Source organism: Coloeus monedula (genome assembly GCF_965178545.1).
Source record: "Coloeus monedula genome assembly, chromosome: 19".
NCBI classification, from domain to species: domain Eukaryota; kingdom Metazoa; phylum Chordata; class Aves; order Passeriformes; family Corvidae; genus Coloeus; species Coloeus monedula.
The window spans coordinates 11156108-11182520 of NC_138799.1; the positions used below are offsets into that span (position 1 = coordinate 11156108).

General features: G+C 63.1%; 1 protein-coding gene across 1 annotated transcript in view; it reads right to left on the reverse strand.

Annotated features, from left to right (window-relative positions):
* Positions 1–26084, reverse strand: part of SDK2 (sidekick cell adhesion molecule 2) — a gene marked incomplete at both ends in the record, with an annotated part of 43350 nt that extends 17266 nt beyond the window's left edge. The window contains 3 exons of the mRNA XM_082294204.1: positions 260–366; positions 7962–8121; positions 26006–26084. Coding sequence (XP_082150330.1) covers positions 260–366; positions 7962–8121; positions 26006–26084 — 346 coding nt within the window. The remainder of the gene's footprint in view (positions 1–259; positions 367–7961; positions 8122–26005) is intronic.
* Between the last annotated feature and the right edge of the window lie 329 nt (positions 26085–26413).

A 26413-nucleotide genomic window follows, 5' to 3' on the forward strand; every position in this document is an offset into this window, starting at 1 on the left:
AGAACCACCATGCCAAGCCTCAGCACTCCCATCTCCTCCTTAAATCTCTGGACATCCCCGCCAGAGCTACCCCAGGGATGCTTCAGACGTCCCTCCCGGCATCGCCGCAGGGATGCTCCGATGTCCCCGCCAGAATCACCCCAGGGATGCTCCAAGCTCACGCGTCCTGGCCACAAGTGGCTCCAACACCAGAGCAGCCCCCCATTGCCGGGAGCTGGGTGTCCCCACGCACTCGCCACAGAGCAGGACGGTCACTTACAGGCCACCTGCACCTCGGTCTGGCGCTGCAGCAGGGCTCCCATGCGGTTGCGGACGATGCAGCGGTAGAAGCCGGCGTGGGTGCGGTCCAGCGAGGTGATCATGTACCTGTGGGAGGGGTATCAGCAGTGAGGGGACATTCGTGTCACTGTCACAGCCCCCCGGAGAGGCTGCAGGTCCTGCCCACCCCCCCGATTTCCTGCACCTGTGCCAGGAGCTCCTTTTCCCCGAGGAAGGAGGCGCATGCACTACATGGATGTGCATGGCCACGCAGGCATGGATGTGTGCTCAGGCTGGGGGGACACCCCCGTGTCCCTCACTGTCACACAGGGACTCGTGGCCACCCACACTGGAGGCGCTTTCACTGCGCACGAGCTGGTGACCGTCACCCTCCCAGTCCAGAGGCTGGACGTGACCCATCGCCATGAGCTGGGACCTGGGACTCGCCATCCCAGCCGTGACACCGCGGCCTGCTGGTGTCACTCAGCCCGGACCCGAGAGCAGCCAAGTCCGGCACTGCTCCGATGAATCCCGGCTGAACCCCCTTATCACCCCCACGCCTGCTCTTATCAGTCGCCAGCACCAGCAGCCGGTGAGGAGATAAAGGAAATCACCACATCTCCACTCGCCCATCCCCCGAGCATTGCCCCGATCCCCAAGCCGGACCCTGCTGCCACCAGACCTCGCCGGGCAGTCCCCACCCCTGGAGCTCCTGTTTCAACCCCCTCACAGCACGGGGGAGGCTCCGGGGGCCGGGCAGGCGCTGCAGCGTCGCCGTCCCCGACGGGGAGCGCTGCGAGATAAAACAGAGAGGGAATAAACAAAGCAAGCTGAGCCCTCCTTGCCCAAAATCTAATCTTGCGTTAAAACCCGCCGCGGGCTCTTTCGGCAGAGCTTTGTTTGTTCTTCTGAGAACTGAGGGTAAATTAAACTTTCATAAGACCTGAGGAGCGCGTTCCCCGTACTCCTCCCGCGGGGACGGGTGACAGGGGACACGGGGCTCACCCCTGGCCCGGCGACACCGCGGAGATGGGGCGGGCACGGCGGGACTGGCACCAAACCCGCTGTGACACCCACCCGGCCGCCCACCCACGCGGCGTGCCGGGGTCACCCGTCCCCGCGGGAGGAGGGAGGGTGCCCTTTGGGAACGAGTCCTTGAGTGTCACGGCTGATATTTAAAAATGCTCCCCAGAGGCTTTAAATAAGATATTTCAATTCCACGGAGCTGTCAGGAACGGCTGCAGACGCCAGGAATAATGGCCCCGCTCTCCTTGTGGTGTCCTCGTTAATAAATCACACCGTGGCTCCCGAACACACGCACACCGATGGACGGATGGGTGGACGGACACGCAGCAGCAGAGGGACACGTGTGTCCCCAAACAGATCCGTGTCCTCGCTGCCATGTCCCTTCCAGACCCTCATTCCAGGGCAGGGACGATGCAAAGCCACCAGCACAGCCCAAGAGACCCAAACCAGCCCCACCCCTGGGGTCACAGGGAGCACCTTTAATGCACAGCGCTGGCAGCACCTTGTCCCCCACAGGCAGGACAGCTCCATGGGCACCGGGAGCCTTGTCCCCAGCCCAGGACACTCCGGCAGATCCAATTAAGGGGGCCTGGTCCCCACACACGGGAGCTGGTGGAGTTATTAAAGCAGCAGCACTTCCACACACACCTCAGCAGCTGAAAATAGCCCGGAGAAAGGAAATCAATTCCCGGCGCAGCCCAGCCCGCAGTCATCAACCAAACCAGCACAGACTTTGTTCTCTCCCGCTCGCCTTCCACCGAGGCTTTTATCCAAGACCACTCGGATTCGATTTCCTTCCCGCATCACGCCTGGCTGGAAGGGGACGGGAATCGATTTCACCCCCAATGTCACCCCCTCACAGGGGACGTGCTGCAGGCAGGAGGGGTGAATGTCACCCCACTGCAGTTTGTGCCACAGCCACAGCTCCACGGCCAGAGCTCCCAGATCCATTGTTCCACGCAAGGAAGCCGCTCCTCCAGCTAGGACCGATCCCGGTGCCCCGGCCGGGTGTCTCTGTCCATCCGCCCCCTCTCCAGCCGGGACGGAGCTGCAGCCTGGCCCAGCTCCCAGCGCAGCCCTCGCTGCTGACTCTGCTGTTCCAGAGGTTTGTTTGGCTTCTCTGTGAAGACGGAGGTTGACAGGGCATCGTCCGTGGGGAAAAGCCCTTCCAGAGCGAGCACTGACCCACGCTGCTCCGTCAGGAAGCGGCTGTGTCCCGCTCGGCCCCGGGGTCAGGAGGGGGATCCGGAGGCAGGAGCCCCGTGCCGGGAGACCGGCAGGTTTGCAGCAGCAGCTTTGGCACCAGATCAGTCTGACAGATGGATGGCTGCATGCCAGGAATGACAACCTATCCATCCATCCATCCATCCATCCATCCATCCATCCATCCATCCATCCATCCCTGATGCCGTCGGCGAGGCAGGGCAGGGCACAGCAGCGTGCCCAGCTCCTCACCGTGCGATCCTGGCACGGCACCGCCGTGTTCCGCAGGATTGCTCCCATCGCTCCGGCACAGCCGTGCCCCAGCTCCGGCTGCTGCCGTGGCTCTGTTATTGTAGGGTTGCTGAGGAGCGTGGGGCTGACGCTGCCGAATTATTCTTAGATTGAGGGGGTGGAGAAGGGCCGGGAAAAGCATCAGCCAAAGGATTTGATCCATCAAATTGAAAGCCAGAAGAGCACAGAAATCTGTGAGGTTCTTCCAGTGCCGCCCAGTAACAGCAACAGCTGGATCAGATTTGGGATGGAAGCACACTGGCACAGTCCGCTTTGATTAATATCCTGTATAACGACTAATTAATTCTGGAGGGGACGTGTGTTTGAATAGTTACTGTGGGATAATGAAATGTCAAGTGAGCATTAAAACACACTTAGCAGAGCTCTAACGACTCGAAGCATCCGAGCGCGTGTCCTGGCCCCCGCGCCGGGCCAGCGCTCGATGTGGCTGGGAGCACCCCCCTGGTGCTCCATCAGCCCCGCTTAACTGGGCTATTGGATCTCAATTAGCTCCCGATTGCAACAGGCTCCGTTTGGCTCCACGTGGCCGCCGCCTCTCCGCCTGCCCGGAGTGTTTTCCCTCCCTCGGCCGTGGGAATTGGGCGGGCGCCGGCAGCCCCGTAAATCGCTGCCTCAATTGGCCCTGCCAGAACAATGAGCCATTTAATAATTAATGCCCGTGTATTAATCAGCCTCCTTCCTGCAGAGCAGGGACGGAGCGAGCCTCGATCCCTGTTGCGGCATCCGGAGGGCTCTGGTGCATTGCTAACCACGAGCTTGGCCACCTCCCAGCTCTGGTGGCATCTCTCACCTGACAGTTCCCTGTCCTCTCTGCCGTGGCTCCTGAGCCCCTGTGAGATCCCAGCAGGGAGTTTCCCTCCACTGCCATCCCACCAGGTGCCTCCTGCCAGCCCCGACACTGCTGCGGTTCACTGGCACCACTGCCCTGTGCCCACGGCTCCTCACGCCAACACTCAAGTGTCCCCCCAATTCCAAACAAGGCACAGAGACAAGCAGGAGCCTTCCCAGCACAAGCATTCCCAGGAAAACCCGCCCCATGCTGCCCGAGCTCCTCACCGGCACTCCTGGGGCTTTGCCACTTGCATGGTGATGCCAAAGATGACACAGGCCAGGCTGGAGCCACCAGAAGCAGAAACGCCCTGCTGGGCTCCCACCCAGCCTGGATACAACCCCTCCAATGTTCTTCAGCTCCCATTAATTAACTCACTGCATGGTAATTAGCTCCCCGAGGCAGAGGGCTGGGCTTTGCACCTGAGCTGGCAAAGAGCTGGGCCCCCCAGAGCAGGGATGAGCTCCCGGTGAGCAGCAGCACAGATTGAGATTCCAGCAGGAATCCGGGGATGATCCATCCTGTTTGCCCCAGGTCTGGGAATTTCAGGGGCTCCTGGCTCCGTATTTTACATAATGTGGGGATAAACTCTGGGCATCAAGCATTTGGGATCTTCACCAGGCCACAGAGTCTCATTGGGGTCCTGCACGTGCAGCCAGTTTTGTCCCTGCACCCCCAGGGGACACCCCAAAACAGCCCAGCAAGGAGTGGGGGTTGAAAGAACCCCAAATCTGCCCCAAATCTTGGTGAGCCCACACAGAAAGGCTCCTGGAAGGAGATGGAGATGGATCAGAGGCACCCTGTGCTGGAAAACCCACCCCAGGGTTGGCAGGAGGTGGCACTGGGAGGCTCAGCTGTGCCAGCCCTGCTTGGCTAGCAGGAGCTGGGGCACAGCCAGCCGGAGTCAGAGATGGAATTACACTTTTCCAAGCTCCAGCAAAGGGGATCTGGGCTCTTGAGAGGAGGCGGGGAATCCTTCAGTAGCTGCTGGACTCCTGCACCAGCTGTGGAGGCCATGAGGAGAGGCACAAGGGCTGATTTAGGAGCTGGAAGATGCATCCCTATGGATGGGAGTCTGTCCGGAGGTAATCTATGTGTAAGGTAATTTCTGAAGGCAGCAGGACTCGATGCAGCCCTTAATAGGACAATCTCATGTGATAAATTACCAGACCCAACTAATCTGCATGTTAAATTTCTTGTATGAGGAATAAATATCCTCAATTCACCAGAGAAGAGCTTCCCTTCCGAGGATTTCATTAAAGACATCAAGCTGCCTGATTTGCATGTTATGATTCCTCGTACGAGCCGCTCCGGAGAGCTCGCGGAGAGCCCGGCACTGGAGAGACCCTGGAGAGGGGAAATAGAGCTGGCCCTGGACAGCAGGGCCAGGGCACCCGAGCGTGTGGGCACGACTGTCACCTCGGTGGGCATCGGAGGGCTGTCACTGTGGGGTCCCTGGAGCAGGAGACAGCAGGGATCCCATGGGAAAATGTCCTCCTGCACCCCATGCCAGCGGCAGGGAATGGAGAGAGCAAGGAGAGGGGAAGGCAGTTGGTCCCTGATCCCATTCCATCCCCAGGGGTGCTCCTGGGGTCACTGGTCCGTGGGCACACCCAGAGCCACAGGCTGATCCCTGATCCCGCCATGGTCCCCAGGGATGCTCCCAAGGGAGGATGTCCCCCCACACACACAGAGCCAGGCTGCTGCTCAATCCCTCGAGGGTCCCTCATCCTGCTCGATCCCCTGGGATGCTCCTGAGGGAAGACAGCTCTGCGTGCGTGTGGAACCAAGCTGCGATGCTCCCATCCCCAGGGATGCTCCGGGGGGATGGGTCCATGCTCAGGCACAGAGCCAGGCTGGTGCCCAATCTCCCACAGTCCCCAGGGATGGCTCCCGGGGGGGGGGGGGAAGACTCCACGAACACACAGCCCCAGGCTGGTCCCCAGTCCTTCTGGAGTCCCTCATCACACCTAATCCCCCGGGATGCTGCTCAGGGAGGTTGGCTCCACAAGCTCACAGAGCCAAGCGATCCCGCCGTGCTCCCCAGGGATGCTCCCGGGGGATCAGCTCCACGCAGAGGAGGAGCTGCCCGAGCCCGTCGCTCACCGGGCGAACGCCCAGAGCCGCTCCGGTGGCGGCGGAACCGCTGCGGGAAGGAAAGGGCGGTCGCCATGGAAACGCTGCCAAACTGGGAGAGCGGCTCCTTCCCTGGAAACATGGCGTGAGCTCCTCCGACCACCGGCGAGCACGAAGTGGGGCGGCTCGAGGGGGGCGAGGGGACCGCGACCCCCTGCCCGCAGCCCCCCAAAACGGGGAAAATGCACAAGGGCCACTGCAGCCCAGCAGTGCCAGAGGGATGCCCGGCTCAGGAGGGGATCTGGGGAGCAGCGGTGAGGATGATGAGGATGAAATGCTTGGAGACACAGTGCCCTGGCTGGGAACCACGAGGTGAAACCACCAAGTCCAGCCAGGCCCTGGGCACAGCCCCCCGCAGCACATCGTCCCCTCCAAAGCCGCCCTCATGGGCACAGCCGAGCTCTGGGGAATGTCCTCCTGTCCCTGGAGCGGGGGACACACGGCAGCAGCGAGCTGGGAGGGACTGGTGCACCCCAAACCCCTCACCCAGGGCACCGACGCCCCCAGAGCCGTCCCGGATCCCGCTCGGCCAAGAGCATCCCTGAGCCTCCCCGGCCATCAGCACCGGCCCTCCCCTCTCCAAGGATTACTCTGTTTCTAAACTCGTTAACTTTTAATTACAACCTTCCCACTGCCTGAGCGGGCTGGCTCCGCGCCACCGACAGCTCTATTAAAATTCAATTTCTGCCCATCATAACTAATTTTGGTCCTTCGCCTTCTCACCAGCAGCCTCCAGTGCCAGGCAAGACAGCCAAAGCCTCATCTCCACACTCTAAATCCCCACAGAGCCCCGGGCAGAGCCAAGGGATGCTGGCAGGTTCCGTGGGAGCCCGGCAGGGATTTGCACGGTGCCTTCTCGGCTCCATTGGCTGTGCTGGGTTTGTTTGGGTTTTCCCCACGTGTTTGTTTGTTTGGTTGGTTTCTCGCTTCCTTCCTTCATCCTTTCTGGATGGAAGCTGGAACTGGGGGTTGAGAGATCCGGGGGAGGGGAGTGACCTTGGAGCAGGGATGCAGGGATGCAGGGATGCGGAGCTGCCGGGCATCCCGGAGCACAGACACCAGTGCTTGGCCCCTTTGCTACTGAAGGATAAACTGAGGCACGGGCCAAACCCAGGAGAAATTCAGGAGAAGAAGTCAGAATCCCCATTCTGGGTTTGGAGGTGACGCCCAGGCACCCCAACCCACTCCCAGGACAGAGCAGAGCCTGGGGTCAGGGTCCTGACTCGTTCCTCCTGCCTGGGAAAGAGCCGCATTCCTGACAGGAGGGAGCTCTGGGAATTGTGGGGCTCAACAAGTCTCTGAACTTCCACACCATGGCAAGGGACAAGGGTGTCCCACAGGGCCCCCAGCCCCTTCGGAGGGCCTTGCAGAGCTGCAGCCACCACGCCTGAGTGGGGGACAGTCCCCAGGGTCCCCAAGGACAGCCCGGGCTGCAGGATCCCAGCACGGCACACGACGTCACCCAGCCACTCTCTCCGCGTTCCCGGCATCCCGGAGCAGCTCCGCGTTGCTACAGCAACACGAAGCCTTTGGATTCGATGCCTGGAAAGGGGGAACGGCTTGTCTCGACCTGAATTATTGATTGAAACAGAGAGGACGACACACACACTCACAGGAGACGGCAAGAGGTGCCCGCCTTGATTTACAGGCCATCTCCAAGGGGCTGGAGTCGCTCTGTGCCAGGATCAGTTGGCACATGGGGCTGGATCTGGGCACTCTCTCATGCCTCCCCGCCTTGCCCCTTCCCGGTCCGGCTGTTCCCAGGCAGCCACGGGCGGGCTGTGATCCGCAGCCCGGTGTTAAGGTGTTAATCCGCTTGTGCAAACACCTTCTCCCCGGTGTTGACCTGCTTAAACTCTCCGTTTGCTCTGCAAACAGAGCCAGCAGCTCCTGGGCTGCCAAGCGCTGCCTCTGTGCCGCCTTCCAGGATGGCAGCCCTGGCACTGGCACCTGCCAGGGACCGGTGTTCCAGGCAGGATTTGTCCTGGATGCTCAGGAAGACTCAAAATCCCAGAATCACTGAGGCTGGAAGAGACCTCCAAGGTCATTACATCCAAGCTGTGCCCAATCCCCGCCTCGTCCCCAGCTCAGAGCACCGAGTGCCATGTCCGGGTCTTCCTTGGACACCTCCAGGCATGGGGACTCCAAACCTCCTTGGGCAGCCCACCGTGACACTGACCATCCTTTCCAGACTCACCGGTATTCCAGGGAGAACTTGGTGAGCTCCCGGCTGTTGTGCAGCCACTTGAACTCGAGGGGCCAGCTGCCCTCGGCCATGCAGGTCAGCACCAGCCGGTTCCCCTCCAGGTGCACCTGGCTCCGCACCGGCTCCGTCTTGAAGTACGGGGAGACATCGTCTGTGGAGAGAGGAGGGAGAGGGATCAGGGACCCACATCCTGCCAGCCCCATGGACACTCAGCACTGCTGTCTCTGGCCTCGGCAGAGGATGGAACAAAATGATCTTTAAGGTCCCTTCCAACCCAAACCATTCCATGATTCCATTGGCACCACCATCACCCCGCAGCCACCTCCCCACGCTCTGCTCCAGCCAGGCCACCCAGCCCCCTTCCCTGTCCCTTGTCCCTCCCTGAGCCATTCCAGCAGCCCACCCGCAAGGGCTCAGCCCGCTGCAGGTTTATCTAAGCTGCTTCTTTGCTTTATTCCCGGCTCCCTTTGTAGCATCTCCGAGCTTTTAACTCGGGGGGTGAAGGGGCGGAGGGGCTGCGAGCGGAGCGAGGCAGAGCCACTTACTCCTCTCCTGTTTTATTTGCTAAGTAAAACTATAAATCGAACCACACAGCTCCATTTTCTGCGTAACAAATGGAAGCCCTTTTACTTCAAAGGCACATTCATATTCCCCAGCAGCTTTCAAGTGCACGTTCAATCACAGCTCTGGGTTTTTTCTTTGGGGTAGGGCTTTGCTTTCTTGTCTGCTCAAGCTGAATTCCTGCCGTGGATCCCCACGCCGTGAGCAGCACCAAGGCAGTGCCCACCACCCTGGGGGTGTGACAGGAGTTTGTGGGAGCTCAGAGACACCCCCAGAGCTGCACTGAGGGTCTCCTTCCTCGGCACTGGCTCCTGCACACCCACATGGGAATGCCCAGTGGATTTACACCACCCTGCCTGGCGAAGGGGAGGGCATGGCGGTGCTGGATGCCAGGCGAGTCGTTAGGAAGGGAAGGAGCAGCTCGTGGCTTGTTAATTTAATCTTCCTCTCTGACCTTCAACAGTGCCGGCTGGACAGGGCAGCCCTCACTCATCCTGGTGTCCCTGCCTCAGATCCGGGATGGATCCGGGCATTGGGACACCAGGGCACAGCAGCCCAGCGTGTGCCGGGTGGCACAGGGGCAGAGCGGTGCCCAGTGGCAGCTCGGTGCCCTGGCTGTGAGGTTTGGCACCACTGCTGTGAGCCCGATCCACGGCCACGCTGCTCCCTGGCTGGAGAGCTCACGGCAGCCCTGCAGCCCTCAGGGTGCCCCAGGAGCAGGGACACAGCTGCCACAGGGCTCACGGGAACATCCCAGTGCAGGACCTGTGTCACCTGTGCACGGCGGTGGCCACACGTGTCCCCACCACAGCATGGCAGAGCTTGACCTGCAAGGCCGGGGCTTCACCCACGCCACCCTGGAGACTTTGGAATTAGAGCAGGGCCCAGATGGGGACGTGGCACAGCCAGATGGCAGCTCTGGATCCAAACACCTCCTGCATGAAACCAGTAAATGAGCCATGCACCAGACTGGGGTCCACTGGGCACCATGCAGCCGCAGGGAGGATCCAAGCACGGCACAACGGGCTGATCCCCAGGGAATGCTGATCCCATGGGCTGTGCTGCCGGGTTCCAGCCGAGCGCTCCGGGGACTGAGACCGGACTGCCCAGTGCACCCCCCGTGCCCAGCCAGCACCCCGTGTCTGGGAGGCACCTGGGAGGTGTTCTGGAGGCGTTTGGGAGGCGTTTGGGAAGCGTTTGGGAAGCAGGGTGCTGCTGGCGCACCTTCCCCTGGGCCCGCCCGCCGTTCGCATCCATCCTAATTTGATTTTAAGCAGCTAAGGCTCATCACGCTTTGAAGCGCCCGAGCCATCTGTTCTGCATTAAGGGGTGAAAAACGGCGCAGAGGAGGAGGAGAGGTGGCTCCTGATTCCACATGGATCGTTCCGTGGTGATCCGCCCGCGAAGGTCACGGCGGCCGCCTCGCACCCAGCGCCTCCCGTGCCCCCAGAAAGGCAAACCCACCCTGACCACGGCAGGGCACAGCAGGGATGGGGATCCTGGGGGTCCCCTGTGGGAGGTGAAGGTGGTACCGAGCTCAGGGGGAATCCTCCTCGTCCTCCTGGGAGCCCCGTGCCCCTCCAAGGAGCCCAACCCAGCAGCAGGGGCAGCTGGAGGAGAGGAGGGATCCAGGGAGGGGAACGTGATTCGTTAATTCCGAGGTCTCCAGAGAGGCCTCCAGGGACAAGACCGGGTGTTCCTGGTCTTCCCAGGGGATGCCCACAGCAGCCTTTGGAGGGGAGAAGAGTGGGGGCCGCAGTCCTGAGCAGCGCTGTCCCCCTCATCCCCAGCCCCTTCTGCAGCCTCCCGGCCTCAGTTTCCCTCTCCAGCTGCACCAGCCATCCCAGCTCTGCTCCCTGGGGACAGCTCCTCTCTCCCACCATCCCCGACAGGCCATGGCGTCACCAAATCCAGGCTCATGGAGCTCCCACCACGTCACCACGGAGCTGGCACGGATGGGAGCTGCCATTCCCCCTGCCCTGGGCCCAGGGGGAGGGTTCCCGGTGGGTGACAGCCACGTCCCTCCCAAACGAAGGGTCATTACTGCTCATTCCGCCTCTCCCCCATCTGTTGTGACTGTTTACACTCCACTTGCTAATTAGAGGCTAATTAGTTGGTGCAGAAATTCATCACTTTCCAAGCACAGGCGGCCGCGAGGGGCGTCTCCGGGAACATCTGCACATCTGCCGGCGGCACGGGACGGTGCGGAGCTCCCGTGCCACCCCCCGCCACACCATCCCATGCCAGGCCATGCCAGCAGTGCCCCCTCCACAAAGAAAAGTGCCACCCAGCCCCTCTGTCGCCATCCTGCCCTCACCGCTGACCCCGGGGCTGGGCCGAGCTGCCGGCGGTGGCGGATGGGATTCCAAGGGCTGGCAACAGGGAAGGGGGACAGGGACAGGGACGGTCCCAGCTCTCTCCCTCCCCTGCCGACGACAATCTAATGCCAGGCCCTGGCACGGCACTAATCCCGCCTAATGGGATCACAATCTTGGCCTCTGCACTTTAGTTACATCAGGGCCGGCGGGGCATTAGAGCCGGAGCGGGCGCGGATGTAGGGCAGGGCTCCCGAAAGAGCCGTAATTCCCGGCCGTAATGGGCGAGCTGGGAACTAAGCTCCCCTCTCCCCGGCTTCAAATCCCTCTTGATGGGAAGGGACGGGGAGTTTTAAGCCTGGAGGAATCCCGGAATGCCTGCCAAGGGCACGGCTCTGCCTGGCAGCTGCTGGCGGGGGGGTGGTAGGGACGGAGGGTGCAGCCCCCTCCTTTCCCCTTCCCCTTCAGAGGCGAGATGGGGATGGGGGCAGGAGATCCAATTCCACAGGCCCCCCCGGGCACCCCCGGAGCACCAGCGGCTCATGGGACACCCGGGTCCCCTCCTGCCTGGCACCACCATCCAGGGGACAACACAGTCCCCACTTCTGCTCGTGTTCAGCACAGGGCCACCCCCCTTAGGGACAGCGGTGACACCCATCCGCTCCCCAGCTCACCCACCGGGAGGTGACCAGCCCAGCGCCCATTCCTGCTAATTACCACAATCCAGCAGGATGCACCGGGAATCCCAACGGAGCCGATGCCCACCGGCACCAGAGGGATGTCCTGAACCCAGCCCACCCTCACTCCGGGCTCCAGGTACCCAGGAGAGCCCAGCCAACACCAGGGACCAGCAACTGCCTCAGGGAAACAGCTCCATCCTCTTCCTCCTTCCCAACAGCCCTTCTCTGGTCGGTGCAGCTCTGGGAAGTGCCCACTCCACTGCCCACACCCCATCTGGACCACAGAGAGAGGACAGAGCCATGTCCCTGCTGCCCCCACAGCTTTCCAGGGCTCCCCCATCCTTCCCAGGCTATCAGCACCCAAAAAGGAGGATGGCAGCCTGGAAAGGAAGATGCCAGCCCAGTAAGGAAGATGCCAGCCCTCCAGGAGCAGTGTCACGGCCACCTGGCACTGCCACCGAGCAGCTCCCGCCCCAGTCCCCCCCGTCCCCCCCAGCACGGGGAGATGGAGCTAAATCTCTTCGGCATCAGACTCTCGCTGGCTCCGCAGCATGAAGAGATTAAAAAACAATAAAGAGAAAGCGAAACCCTCCGCTATAATTACCAGCCTTTAGCCGCCAGCGGAGGCAGGAGGGAGGGAGGCAAGGAAAAAGGGGGGAAAAGAAACAGAGGAGAAGAAGAAATCCACTAAAATTTTAATAGGAACCACTGCATTTAATTTAACGACACATTTTTTCAATTAGCAGAATAATTGTTTTATTCATAAAATGAGTTTCAATAAGAGGGTAATTTTCCTTTGTTTTTATTATTCATTTGTGGAACATATTCGCAGCACGGTTCCGCGGCGCCACCGCAGCCACGCCACATCTGGGGGGCTGGGGAGGGGGGGAACGTCACCCATGGCCCCCAAAAACAGCACCCATGGGGGGCCAGAGCATCCCTGAGCACCGCGGTGGGGTCACAGCCTCAGCTGGGTGCAAGGACAGGTGGCCCCAGGGAATCCATGCTGGCCATCCAAGGGGTGATGGGGACGCGGTGGCCCTGGGGACAAACGAATCCCTGCCCGAGCAGCCACCCCTCGGCTGAGTCCCACTCCCAGCTTGTCGGATGCCAGGTGCCCTTGGGAAGCACCAGTTTTTCAGTGGGTGCTGGCAAAGCCACCGGGTCGATTCAATGGCACAGGTGTCCCCAAGGGCACCGAGCCACCGCCACACCCCGGCACGGCCCCTGGTGTTCCCGGTGTCCCCAGGCAGGGCCCTCCCGGGGTCCCCGGCGGGCGGGTGGCAGGTGCAGGGGGATTAGCGGCTCTCTCCGCCGCTGCCGGAGCCATTAGTATTCCTGAGACACGGCTCCATCCCCTTAATAAAAAGCAAACATGGAATTGAAATGCCGAGCGCTGCCGGCACCTGGGGAGCCACGGAGCGCGACGGTGCTGCCGGGCGGGGACCGAGGGGTCCAGGAACCGCCTGGGGGTGCCAAGAATGAAGCCAAGAACGGGTCAGTGTGGTTTGGGAACCTTGGCCGAGCCCTGCTCGCCCTCCTCCCAGCAGCGGGGCAGGTGCAGAGCAACCTGAGCCACTCCCTGCAGCCTCCGAGGGGATCCCACAGGGTTGGCAGCAGGACAGGACGGCTCCATCCTCCTCATCCCATCACCACCAAAGCCAAAATCACAGAGTCACGGGATCCCAGAGTGGTTTGGGTTGGGAAAGACCTCAGAACCCACCCAGTTCCACCCCCTGTCATGGGCAGGGACACCTCCCACTGTCCCAGGCTGCTCCCAGCCCCAGTGTCCAGCCTGGCCTTGGGCACTGCCAGGGATCCAGGGGCAGCCACAGCTGCTCTGGGCACCCTGTGCCAGGGCCTCCAACCCTCACAATAAAGAATTCTTCCATGAGATCCAGCCCAGCACTGGCCCTCGGTCCCGATCCCGGCAGAGCCGGCCCTGGAGCAGCCGCAGGGACACCCAGCTGTGCCCTGCTGTCCCCCAGGCTGGGTTGGTGCCACAGGGCAGCCCCGCTCCCCACACGGAGCAGTGCCAAAGGCAGCCGGCACAGTCCCACCCATCCCATTCCCAGGGATCAGCCCGGCTGCCCCGCACACCACCCCCCACCCCTCACGGCAGGTCTTTTGATGTGGGTTTTTTTGCCCTTTTTACTAAGAAAAAGACTTATAATTGCAGATGTGACCATTAATCCTCCCAACTTACTTTGTTCCCTTCCTTCCCTGCTTTCCCCTCCCTCCCTTCTCCCCCCACTGAGACCAAGAGCTTTAAAACTCTCCTTCTGGCTATTAATTAAAAGCAACCTCTCCACTGCCGTGAGTGTACTTGCCATAAATTAATAGCAGCCTTCTTAATCAAATCTTATCTCCTCTCCAAGCGCCCGGCGCACGGGGCCGGGTTGGTATCCCAGCCTGCCCAGCCGTGAAATGCAATTCCCGATGCTCCAGTGGCCTCGACAGCTCCGCTCCGTCCCCTCCTCCCCGGCGTCTGTACCTGTGCGGGCCCGGAGTCGCCACCTGGGCCGGGAGGGAGGAGAGGGGCCCGGCCACCCCGCGCAGAGGTGGCTCCCAAAGGACACGCTCCATTTCTCAGCCATTTGCCGCGTTTATCCGCAGCCCCTGCGGACGGCACTCGCCTTCCTGAATTATTTAGGAGGGGTTCGGTGCTCCGAGGCAGTGAGAGCCACGGTGGGAAGTCCTGCAGCCGGAGCTGGGGGTGTGCGAAGGCAGCAGGGCCACGGCGCAGCTTTTGGGGGGTCAATTCCTGGACCTGTGAGCTCACGGTGCTCCAGTTTCTACTGGAGAACAGCGTCCCTCCAGTCCCCCAGCCTGGCTCCCCATCCCTGTCTCACGAGGTTTTCCTTGTCCCCACCCACGCCCCAGCCCTTCCCCCTGAGCTGCCAGTTCCCCAATCCCACAGAACTCCCAGACAGCAGGGGCAGAGGGGCACCTGGACATGGTGCCCTGCAGCTTCTGGGGCTGCGAATTCCAGCCCTCCCCTTTGCCATGCAGAAAAAACAGTGCTGGGCGTGATTTTCCTTCTTGGCAGAGGCGGCCCTGCCTCCCTGGTGGGCTCGGGCTGGGGACCCCCCACAGCACCACGTTCCGGGACACAGCGGGGGCTGCGGTGGGAGCCCCACCAAAAAGGAGCTGAGGGGGTTTTCAGCCGAGGCAGAGCAGCCTGGACAGCGCCCGTCCCTCGGCTCCAAGCACACCGGGATCACAGGGATGAACCACCCTCGTGGAGCACGGAAGCGCTGCCGGCGCTCCGGGATGCGGGAGCATCTCACAGCGGCCACATCCCTCCAGCAGCGGAGCCCGGAGCCGTGCCAGGTGCTGAACCCGTCCTTCCCATGACGAGGGAAGAGCTGGGAGGCTCCAAGGGCTGGCACTGAGTGCCCTCCAGCCGTCTGCCCCCAGCACGTGCCCTGCGACGACCTTGCTGCTGGAACGCGTCCGTCCTGGCTTCGATGCCTCACTGAGCTGCCAGGCTGCTCACAGCACTGGGGGCTGCTGCTCTGCCCTGGGGAAGGGGCACGGGCTGCAGGAGGGGGCTGTTGGCCATGGGCACGCTGTTCCCTGGGCTCACGTCACGGCTCCTGCCCTGCTGGAGGGGCATCTCATCTCCATCCAACCCCCTGCTTCCCTGTGCAGCTGCTTCAGCAGTTCCCTCACACGGGAAAAAGGCTTTTGGGGTCATGGGTAGCTCTGGGGATGTGGGGACGTCTCCCATTAAGGGTGCAAGGACATGTGCCCGTGACCCCAGCAGGGCTGGCAAAGGAGGGGAGCCGAAGCTGATGAGGAGCCGGGCTGGACCTGGCAAAGCCCAGAGCTCTGGCACTGCTGCCCTGCTCCCTGAGCCTCCCTCAGAGGGGATTTGGGGTTCCCTACATGCCATAAAATGATTGCAGAGGTGCGGTAATGGGATTAAGGGGGAGGCTGACGGAGATGCAGACCTGGAGGAGCTGCTCAGCAGAGCACGGCTCCTGCCTGTGTGACACCGCGGCCTTGCAGAGCCAGACCTTAAACTGATTTCCTTCCCTTAAGCCTCTGGAAAGGTGAAGCTGCAGGAGGGACGTGGGCTCTGCCCCCTCCTCACCCCACAGGAAACCCTGCAGGGCCCTGACGTGGGCTGGCAGAGGGGTCACGTCCCCACGGTGATCCCCTCAGCCACTCCCGTCCTCACACAGGCCCTGGGTCACATCCCCACGCTGGTGCCCACAGCCACCCCTGCCCGCGGCACTGGCTCACATCCCACAGCCACCCCTGCCCGCGGCACTGGGTCACATCCCACAGCCACCCCTGCCCGCGGCACTGGGTCACATCCCACAGCCACCCCTGCCCGCGGCACTGGGTCACATCCCACAGCCACCCCTGCCCGCGGCACTGGGTCACATCCCACAGCCACCCCTGCCCGCGGCACTGGCACTGGGAACTCCAGGTGACCCCACAGCGCCTCGGGGAGCAGCACAGTGACCCCAAACCCCCGCAGGGCCCCGTCAGCACCCACCAGCCACCCGTGGCGATAATCCCCGCTGGCAGCAGGCACCGCTCGGGGCGCTCGGTGACATCCCTGTGGCTAATCCAAGCTGACCACTGTAGGGCACGGCCAGGGGGGGCACGGCCACAGCACCCCCTTCCTTGCAGTGCCCAGCACTCCCCAGATCCCCCCCACAGCCCCATCCCAGGGCAAAGGTGACACTGATGGGGACCATGGCAGTCCCTGCACAGGGATGCAGGAGCAGGCCCCAGCAATGCCCCCCAAGCGCTGTGCCCCTCCTCCTGCGGTCCCCAGCACGGCACTGGTGTCACCTGCAGGCTGCACAGCACTTTTGCCGGTGTCACACTTCATCCATCTCTGCTGGAGATCTGCCGCGGTGCTTCCCGGGCCCAGGTGGGGGAGAGGCCGCAGGGGGGTGATTCCCGGAGCCAGCGGCGCTCAGGAAAAGCCCAGGCAGAGACCAGGAGCTCCAAGCCCAGCCAAGGTGGCCTCGGCACAGAACGTGGCCAGATCTGCCCTGGCACTGCCAGCACGAGCCCTCTGCACCCAGTGGCTCTGAGTGGAGCTGGCAATGCCCAGCAGGGCCATGGCATCCCCCAGGACAAATGGATGGATGGATGGATGGATGGATGGATGGATGGATGGATGGATGGATGGATGGATATCCTCCTCCCTCACTGCATCCCGCCAGGCCAGGCCGGTGGGACACGCCGACCACGCTGCCATCTCCCCTTCCTCCTCCCACATCTGTCTCCAGGCCCATACTTATTTATTTATTTGTTAATTAACTGCTGTTTTCATAACAAACGCTCCAGCTTCTCCCAGCCTCCAACAGCCCTGGGGCTGGATTGTTAACTAGGATTTTAATTTGTTAATTAAAAGCAGGATGGCTCCATAACAAGCTCCTCTTCCACAGCCGGGGCTCTTGGCGGGCTCAGCGGGCTGTGGGCAGCCTCACCACGCCCGGGTGAACCCCTCCAGGGATGGGGGATGTGGGGAGGGGGGAGCTCGGCTCCCCCAGGATGAGGGGTGTTGGAAAAGGCTCAGAATCTCCCTTCTCCCAGCAGCGGTGCTGGAGCTGATGCCACCTTCCCCTGCACTCTCACCCCGGCAATCCCTTCCCCAATGCCTCAGCAGCTCCCAGCCCATGTCCCCGGCCATCAGGGGTCTCAAACCTGGTGACAGACCCTCCTCTGCCCACCACAGCAGAGCCAGGGCTGTGCCAGAGTTATCCTCTCGGGACTCCCCCGGAGCACAGCCCGGGACAGCCCTCAGTAGCCAGCCCGGTGGCACTGGGGACCCAGCGAGGTGCACCCCGGTGACAACGTGGGTAAGGTAAGGCTTGAAATGCTCCCAGAGCCAACGGAGAAGCATCAGCCCTGGCCGGGAAACAGGGATTTATTCAGCACCGTGGCTGGGAACAGAGCGGGGCTGTGTGCCTGCCCATCCCTGCCGCTGGAAAAACCAACATTTCCCTCCCGGGAAACCCCAAACAGTCACACACACACGGCCCCGTTGTGCGTGCCCAGCCCCGAGCCCGGGGGGCCGACAAGCAGAGCTTTGTGCTCCGAGGCACCGGGCAGCCCCCACGGACCCCCACACCCGGCTCCGAGCACACGGACCCCGGAGTCTGATCCCAGCCCCGGCGCCCCAGGGCACGCAGCTCCAAACTCAAACGCTGCCAGGAGCTGGAAGGGACCTGCAGCAAAGGGGACAGGGGACAGGAGCCCCCCAGCCCAGGGACATCCCCAGGGCTGCCCTGCTGCGGGTGGCACAGACAGACATTGTCCTGCTGAGCCTGTCCCACAAAAGGCACAGCCCCGTCCCCAGCTGGGGACGTTTAACAAGCTCCAGGCTCTGGACAAAAACTCATTCCCCAGCAAACTCCTTCCGACGGCAGAAATCCTCCGAAGCCCGCGATTACGCAGCTCCGCCGTATCTGGGTCACTGCTGTGAGTCACGGACACCCGGAGAGTGACTCAACGCTATTAGAGGGGCCGGATCCTGCGGCTGATTTTCCCGGGAGAGGCTCCAAAACACTGAGGAAGGGAAGGATCGACGGACATCACCTCCACCCCCCCCCCCACACCGGCCACCAGCCGGACGCTCCCCGGGCACGAGAGGGGGTCAAAGTGCATCCCCCTTCCTGCACTTCAGCCCTTCCCAGCCCTTCCCAGCCGAGACCGGCGCTTCCCCACGAGGATTTGGCAGGAGCAGGCTCCGCACCCAGCTGCCAAGCTAGGTGGGGGTCCCAAGAGCCCGGACCCCGTCCCCAGGGGGTCATCCCCTGCCACCCACCCCACCGACTGACGCACAAGCCCGGGGCAGCCAGCACAGCTCAGGGCTGGGTTTGGCCCCACGGAACACGCTGAGTGTATCCTCGAGGAATTCCTGGAAGGACACCACAGCCCTGCGTTGTGGCAGCTCCTGGGGCCACAGCAGCCGTAAGGGGGTGGGAAAGCAAAGCCACCACAGACCTGCCCTGCGGGAGCCACAGCAGCACCTGAGATGTCCCTCCTGCCAGGGGCACCCGTGTCCCGCCAACCCCCGGCCCCGCAGGATGCTCAGCAGACGGACAGACAAACACACAACAGCCGCTTCCCAGAGAATCCCAACGAGGCGGCGTTCCCAACCGAAAAACCGGCGGGGAAAGAAAAACAGGAGAGAGAAACCACAAGAAAAACCCCACTCAGCCCTTCCCAGGGCACTGACGCAATCGAGTCACCAGCCCCGCGGGATGGAAAATGCTCTGCCAGCTCCCACCCTGCCCGTGCCAGGCGGGATGAAGGCGCTGGCGGCCACAGTCCCCCTCCCCACGGCACGGCCCCGAGCCAGCGGGCACCGGGCACTCGCCCATTTACTGGGGTGTTGCCCAGACATCCTTTTTCCTAAGTATTAATTAGTCATTGCATTGCTCACTTGAAACAGAAATAGCTGTAGCATGACAGCGAACATGAGTTTTGCTTGGAAAAGCTTTTTTTCCAAAGCTTTTCCTTCCCAGACAACCCTGATCTCGGGTGGGGGAAGAACTGGCAGCTTGGCATCCCCCCCCAGCCAGCCCTGAATTTCCAGGGCAGCGCAGCAAACTCTGGTCATCGCATTTATTCACACACTTGTGGCTCTCGCAGCCAGAGGGGCTTTTCCAGCCAACGCCGCGCCAGCGATTCCAGCCTGACGTGAAGCTTATGGGGAGAAGCCAAGCGAGCGAGACTCCCCCGGCGCCCCGGGGGAAGGGCTCCGGCAGCTCCGTGCCCTGCTCGCCGCACGCGTCTTTGCTTCCACCGCCCTGCACAGCCCCTCTGCCCACCCTGCCAGCGAGGAGAGCGGAGACAAGGAGGCGATGAAGGCACCCATCACCTCCCTCCGCGCCGGGGCCGGGTGCCGAGCGCTTCCCGGTGCTCAGCCGGCGGGGAGGGCTCTTCCGACGGCGGCAGAGCTCGGAATGAAACATCCCACCCTAATGAGTTGATTTTATTAGTTTGCGAATGCATTGGGAACTCGTTATCAAAATAAACATCAGTTCACTCCACCGAGCACGGCACCGCACGCCCCGGCAGCGCCGCAGCTGCGGCCGCGCGTGGCTCCTGCCCCAGGACACCCCGCGGGTCCCCCTCGTGCCCCGGCACCGACCAGGGGGGCCAGGGCACGAGGTGCCCACCCTGCCAAGCCCCTTGTGCCACGAGGTTCCCTTCTCCCTTTCACTGCGGGGTTCCAGGCTGGGCACCCAGAGCTCGCTGGGCTGGGACAGCTCCGAGCCCTTGCCACCCCAACAGGTCCCCTGGGAGCTGCTCGGAGCTGGAAGCAGCACCGAGAAGCCTCCAGGCCAGCCCGGGGTTTCCAGCACCCCCGGGAGCCTGTGCAGCACCCAGTGCTGGAGCACCAGAGGGTCGGCAGGTCCCCCTGGGGACAGCCAGGGCAGGAGGCAGCGCCGAGCCCCTCTGGGCAGGGCTGTGGTGGGACGCGGGGGCGCAGCGGGCGCATTGTCCGGTTCCGCAGGACACGCTCCCTTTGGAAGCAGCAGCTAATCCCATTTCATCCCCCTTCACGGCCATCAGCTGTTTTTCAGGCATGCAGGAGGCGGGGTGCTGAAACTGGAGCTATTGTGTCCGCCGGTCCCAGCCCCCTCCGGCCGGCCGGCCATCCATCCATCCATCCATCCACCCATCCATCCACCCATCCATCCATCCATCCATCCATCCACCCATCCATCCATCCATCCACCCATCCATCCCGGCCTCACGCTGGGCCGGGGGCTGGCAGCGTGTCCGCATCCCGCTCCATCCCCAACCAGCCTTTCATGGACTGCCGGGAGCTGGGGATCCCGGGAAGAGCTCCATCCCCACAGGCAGGAACAGGGAGCGCGTGTGTCCTCAGCCTCCCTCTTGCCCTGGGGAAATGCCCCCTGGATCCAGCAATTCCCGGTTAAGGGGGTCCAAACCCAGCACTTCCTTTCACCAAGCTGATGAAGGAGACTCACCACTGGGGGGTCCACATCCCATGGCCACCTCTGCTGGCCCAGGGGATGGCCAGAGTCCTCCCACACCGCCTGTCCCCATTCCATGCAAGGCACAAGGGATGCCGATCCAAGCCAGGGGTAGCAGGACCCTGCCAGGCACCCCAACCCCTCCCAGCTTTGTACACCCCAAAGTCCCTCCAGGGCCCAGCGATCCCACAGACGAATCCCCATCCCACTCTCTGCCCTGGCAGGACCCCGGTGGTGCCGTGCACGGAGCCAGGAGGGCTCAAGGTTACAGCTGAGGACTCGCAGGTTGTGGGCTCACCCAGCAGTGCAGAAAGCAATTAGCTACCGGGGCTAAAATTAGTTCAGCGGCTTCTCCTGCTAATGGTCAAACTCATCAAGGCTTCCCTGCACCCGGGGCCTCGGCACAGACAGGGAGGGAGGCATGGGAGCAGCTCACGCATTCCTGGGTCCCCTTCCCACTGTACCCAGCGCCATCAGGCATCAGGACACCAGCCAGCCCCACAGTCCCCTTGCCACCGTCCCCACCACCACCCCTGCCCTGTGCCTCGGTTTCCCCTCACTGCCCAGGTTGGAGGGAAGCTCCTGGCATGCTCAGGAGCTGCCACGTGTCAGGGTGGGTGGTGGAGACAATGATGGCTGGCAGGGAGGGAGAGTGGCTTCAGCACAGGGGACCCCAGCATTCCTGGAATCGCCACCGTGCCATCCCAGGGCCAGCCGGGATGCCCAGCTGCTGGCACGCAGCAGCAGCTGATCCCAAGGCCTTCAGGGAGTCATGGAATGGTTCGGGTTGGAAGAGGCTTAGAGCTCATCTTGTCCCACCCCTGCCATGGGCAGGGACACCTTGCATAGACCAGGTTCCTCCAAGCCCCGTCCAACCTGGCCTTGGTCCCCTTCCCCAGCCCACGGTGGTGACACTGATCCACACGGGAAGGTGACACCCCAGAACATCCAGTCACAGCGTCCCCAGGGATGGCCCTGCTCCGGGCCGAGAGCCCCCACGCCCCAAGTCTCCATTCCTGGGGGCCCCATCAGAGCAGAGAGACAAAGGGGGCCGGGGACCAGCTGCAGCCCGGGAATGTCCCCTGCCCTCGGCCCCCGTTCCCAGGGATCAGGTTTCCCAGTTCCCAGGCAACCCGAGCCCGGCATGGCTTTCCAGGCAGGCATTCCTGCACCCCCGGGGCTGGGGGCGAGGGGAGGGTGGGGAGGGGGCCGCCAAGGGGGCCACTGCCTGCCCCGGGCACTGGCAGGTGCTGGGAGTCAGGCTGGGGAGAGGCACGGGAAGGTGAGGCAGCACTGGGAGGGGGGTGCAGGATGTATCCCCAAAGCTGGGAGTGGGACATGCACCCCAAGAGCCGGTCCCCAAACCCATGGAGGGTGCTGAGGGCAGTGCCCATGCCAGTGGCATCGCCAGCATGGCCAGGATGTGAGGGATGCCAAGCGTGGCCAGCAGAGCAGGGAGCTGCTGCCAGCACATTCCTGCTTGCTGGCGGGGTGGAGTGACAGAAACAGGTCCTGAGGCTGGATCCACCTCCCTGGATGGGGGAACCCCAAAACAGAGCAGCAGCCGTGGGGATGAGGGTGGTCCCTGGCATCACCACCACATCTGAGTGATCCTGGCCCCATGTCCTATCCAGCAGCTCCATGCCATGCTCCGCTACACTGGCAGAGAAGCTCCCAGGACACCCCAGTGCCCCCCACCCTGGGCCATCCCAGCTCCACAGGGCTGCTGGATCCCCCCAGAGCTTCTGGATCCCCTCGGGTGCTTTGGAAGCCCAAGGCGCAGTGCCATGGGGCACCAGTGGAGCACCAGAGCCACCAGCCCTGGCACAACCGCGGGCACGGCGGGGGCTCAGCTCGCCCTTCGTTAGCACAATCACATCACCTCTGACAGCAGCATATTTCTCCCCGGCCGTTTCTCACCCAGCCACACGCCAGCCACTCGCTAATGAGCTCGGGGCAGTAACGAGGGCTCAGAGAGGAGGGCACCCTCCACTCACCCACCCTCCCAGCACCCAGCGGGTTCTGCTCCCACACGGCGCTGCCCCACGGGGCCATTTCTCCCCAGGCACTGCCTGTGCCGCTGCTGCAAACACCAACACAGCCCCAAACCAGTTTGTGTAGGGCCTACAGTAATGCGTGTGTGGCTGGAGCTCATCCCCAGGCAGGAACCAGCCTGGTTCGGGCTGGGGACAAGGACACGGCTCGCGGAGTGGCGGGGGCAGGGTCACCCCTCGTCACAGCACCCGCCAGCCTCCCTCCTCCCGGTTTAATTATCAGCGTTTTCCCAGGTTCTCAAGCAGCCGAGCATCCGCCTGCTCCCTCCTTCCCGCTCTCCTCCAGCTCCTGCGTGTGCTCCTGCTGAGCGGAAATGCCACCGCAGCCCAGTCCCCGTCACTAAGGGACGAGCAGCACTCGACGTTGTCACTCACCCTGGTCCCCGGATGGCATCGGGGCAGGAGCTGCTCAGCCGCCGCCAGCTCTCCCTTCCCACCGGCGCTGCCAGCTGGAGGTGAGTACGAGCTCCCATCACCATCCCACTGGCAGCTCTCATCCTGCCTGTTCTCCTCAGCTGGCACCCCAAACCTTTGGGGACCAGCGCAGTGACAGGGCACAGTGACACCGTCTGCCTGGGACAGGACTGTATTCCCCTCCCTTACCGTTATCAGGTCATCAAAATTTCATCATCGCTGTGCCCAAGCACTAATGGCTTCCCAAGCAGCATCAAATTTTAATCTTCCCTTCCTCTCCCCTAAAAGGCACTCTCTTTCCCGAGCCGGAGCCTTGCACGAGGCCACCAGCAAATGTGGCAGCGCTGGCAGGGACGAGCGAGCCAGGGAAGGAAACCCTGGGCTCAGCCATCCCCTCCTGCCCTGATGCCATCAGCACAGAGGAACCAGCAGCTCTTGTCACTGAAGTCCCGGCGTAAGCCCGGCACCAGCATCACGTTCCCAGGAAGGGCAGGGACTTGTCCTTGTCCCTCCCGCCCAGCCCCACAGGGCACCGTGTGTGCAGACGTGCCCAGGCCCCACACACGGGGAGAGAAGATGCTGGAACTCCCCTGCTGCCACCTCTAATAAGCCTCTTTGGTGGAAGCTGCCCATGGCAGGCCCCTGCCCCAAATCCCGTCTGGAACCTTAAGCCTCCCAAATCCCTCCTGGGACTGGCCGCAGCCTTCTCAATCCCATTAGAGGTGCTGTGCCAGCGCGGGGGGTCCCGGGCTGTGCCCCCAGCACCGGATGTGGGGAAACCACATCTCTGGGTGTCAGAAAATCTACAAACAGTGAGCAGGAGGGGGCTGGGGACCCCCAGGCTCCCCCCAGCTCTTGGGGAGCCCTTTATTGCCTTGTTCAGCCAGAGGAGCCTTTGCTGGCAGGGTGGGCTGCCCGTGCCCCCAGCCCTGGCACAGCCCCCGGGCCCGGCACAGGTCGCACTGCGACAGCTCCCACCCGGGCAGCGCTGCCGGCTGAGCCTTCCCCCGGCTCCGCATTGGGCTCCGGGTAATTAGCACGAGGCCCCTAATCAATAAGTTATTTTTTGCCACGGGTAATTAATAATCACACAGCACAGACGGGCTGTGATTAAACTTCCATCCCCTCTCTCACGGGCAGCGAGGGGCCTTTTTTCTACCAACCACAGGTATGGAGGTGCCTCACCCCGTGCCCGGGCAGCCCCTGCGCCCCGGCCGGGGAGGTCTCGAGCCGTCGCCTCCTCCTTCCCTTCCCGATTGATCCCGTTTTCTTTGGCTGCCAGAATCGATAGCCCCGGCACAAAGCGCTGCTGCCCCTCGCTGCCAGCCCTGCCTGCCCCACCGCAGTGGGGACAAACCGGAGCCTGGAGCCCTGTGCCGGGCTGTTCCCAGCCCCATCGCCCCACTCCCTGTCCATCCCAGCGGGATGCAGCGGAGAGCGCCGGCACCCCACGGGCACCGCAGCCGGGAGGTGACCCTGCTGGCGCGTCCCCAGTGCCACCCGCGGCAGGGGAGGCGGGCACGTGCCAGGCTTTGGGAATGATCCCTCCAGCAGATCCAGCTCGCTCGTGGCCGCTGCCACGCCGGGGCCGGGCACCGAGCAATGTCACAGCGCCCGAGAGGACGTGACACGCGCCGCAGAGAGCCAGAGCCGCAAAGCTCGGCTCCTGCGCCAGGAGAGCAGAGCAAAGCCCCTTCCCCACCCCTCCAGAGGGCTGGGGCACAGGCAGCCCCACATCTTCCACCCCACAGCGAGACCCCGGAGCCCCACGCATGAATGGAAGGAGATTGGGTCACCCCGGGAGCCCGTCCCGCGGGCAGGGAACAAACGGATCACAGGGGACCCGCCAGCCGGAGACGCCAGCCAGGAGAAGAGAAACTCGGCAAGGGAGTGAATCAATCAAAGAGACCTTCAGAGCTCCCCACACAGGGCCTGCCCGGATAATATACTGCCGCTTTAGATGTTATGTTCTGAACTTAATTACTGAGAAATTATAGCAGTGCTGGGGGAGGCTCAGGGGGAGCGGGAGCACGGGAGCGCACAGGGACTTCTGGCTCCACTTGCTGCCACAAACAAGGGCAAGAAATGTCGTGGGTGAGGACCCCCGGCGCTGCGCTCAGCTGTGCCCCCCCCGTTTCCAGTCTGGATCTGCTCAGTCCAAGCGCAGGGACAGAGGCAGCCACGCTGCAGCCCTGCCAGCCGGGAGCCTCCTCTTCAGGCCCGCAGGTACCCTCACGGCCAGGAAGGGGACCACAGGGTCCCCCCGGCCCCTCTGAACCCCAGCTGCACCCCAAAGGGCCACAAACTATTTTTATATCCCTGTGGGGTAGTGGAGCAGCTAAAACCAGCCTGTGCTGTGCCCGAGCCCCAAGGGCGAGGAGCAGAGAGGGGCTCACCCTGCCCGGCAGCCCTGCAGCCCCCAAGGGTTGTTGAGGTGCAGTGGGAACCCCAGGCACCCACAGGGGCTCGGGGGTGCAGACTCCCCCAGCCCCCTGCTAGCTCGTACCAGCAGCTGGAAGTCGATGGACCAACACCAGGGTAGGAGCTGCTCCCTGGGAATCCCCCAAACTTGCACCCCGGATTTTGGGGTACAATGGGGTCCCCGGGGAGGGGGGGGGGGGGGCGAATGGGCGACGCTACCCCCGCGGTTGCTCACCCTCCCAGTGTGGTCCAGCACAGACTCTACTTCATGCTCAGTGCAACACGTTCCCCCCGTCTCCTGCCTGAGGGCAGTTATGGGGAAGAGGAGGCAGAGCAGAGCCATGCTGCTCGTCCCCCTGAACCCCCCTGGACACCGCGCTGCACCCGGCACCGGCGGGCCCCGAGTCCTGGCTCCGGGGAGGCTTTGCGAATATCACGGATGCTGCTCTTCCCCCGGCAGGAGCTCCGGAGCCGCCTCCTTCCCACCCCCCGGCTGGCACACCGATCTCCCAGCCCGGGGTAGCAGAAGGCTCGGTCGAGGGGTGCAGCGCGGGGACCCTCCATCTCTCCGTAGTCCATCTCCCGCCGCCCCTCTCATCCCCTTACCTTGGGCGCCGGCTCCCGGGGGGCCGGGCAGGGCGAGCACGGCGAAGCAGAGCAGCCCCCAGCTCCGGAGCCGGGCCATGGCTCCGCCGAGACAAGCTGGGGGGGTGGCGGGGGGAGAACTTCCCCGACTTTATAATCCGGGCGGCTCTGGCGCAGGGACCCCCGCAGCAGCGCTGCTCAGGGGGAGGCGAAGGCGCCGGGGTGAAGGGCTCCTCGTGGGGCTGGGGGCGGTCCGCAGGCAGCTCCCCACCATCGGCAGCTTCCCCAGGGACGTGCGGAGCCGGGACCACCAAATCCGGAGCGGAGCCGGCAGCCGAGCCCCTCCCCGAGCGCTGCGCCCCGCGTCAGGGAAGGGGACGGGAAGCGCAGGGCGCCGCGCCCCCGGCCCCTCCTGCCCGCCCGGGCTCC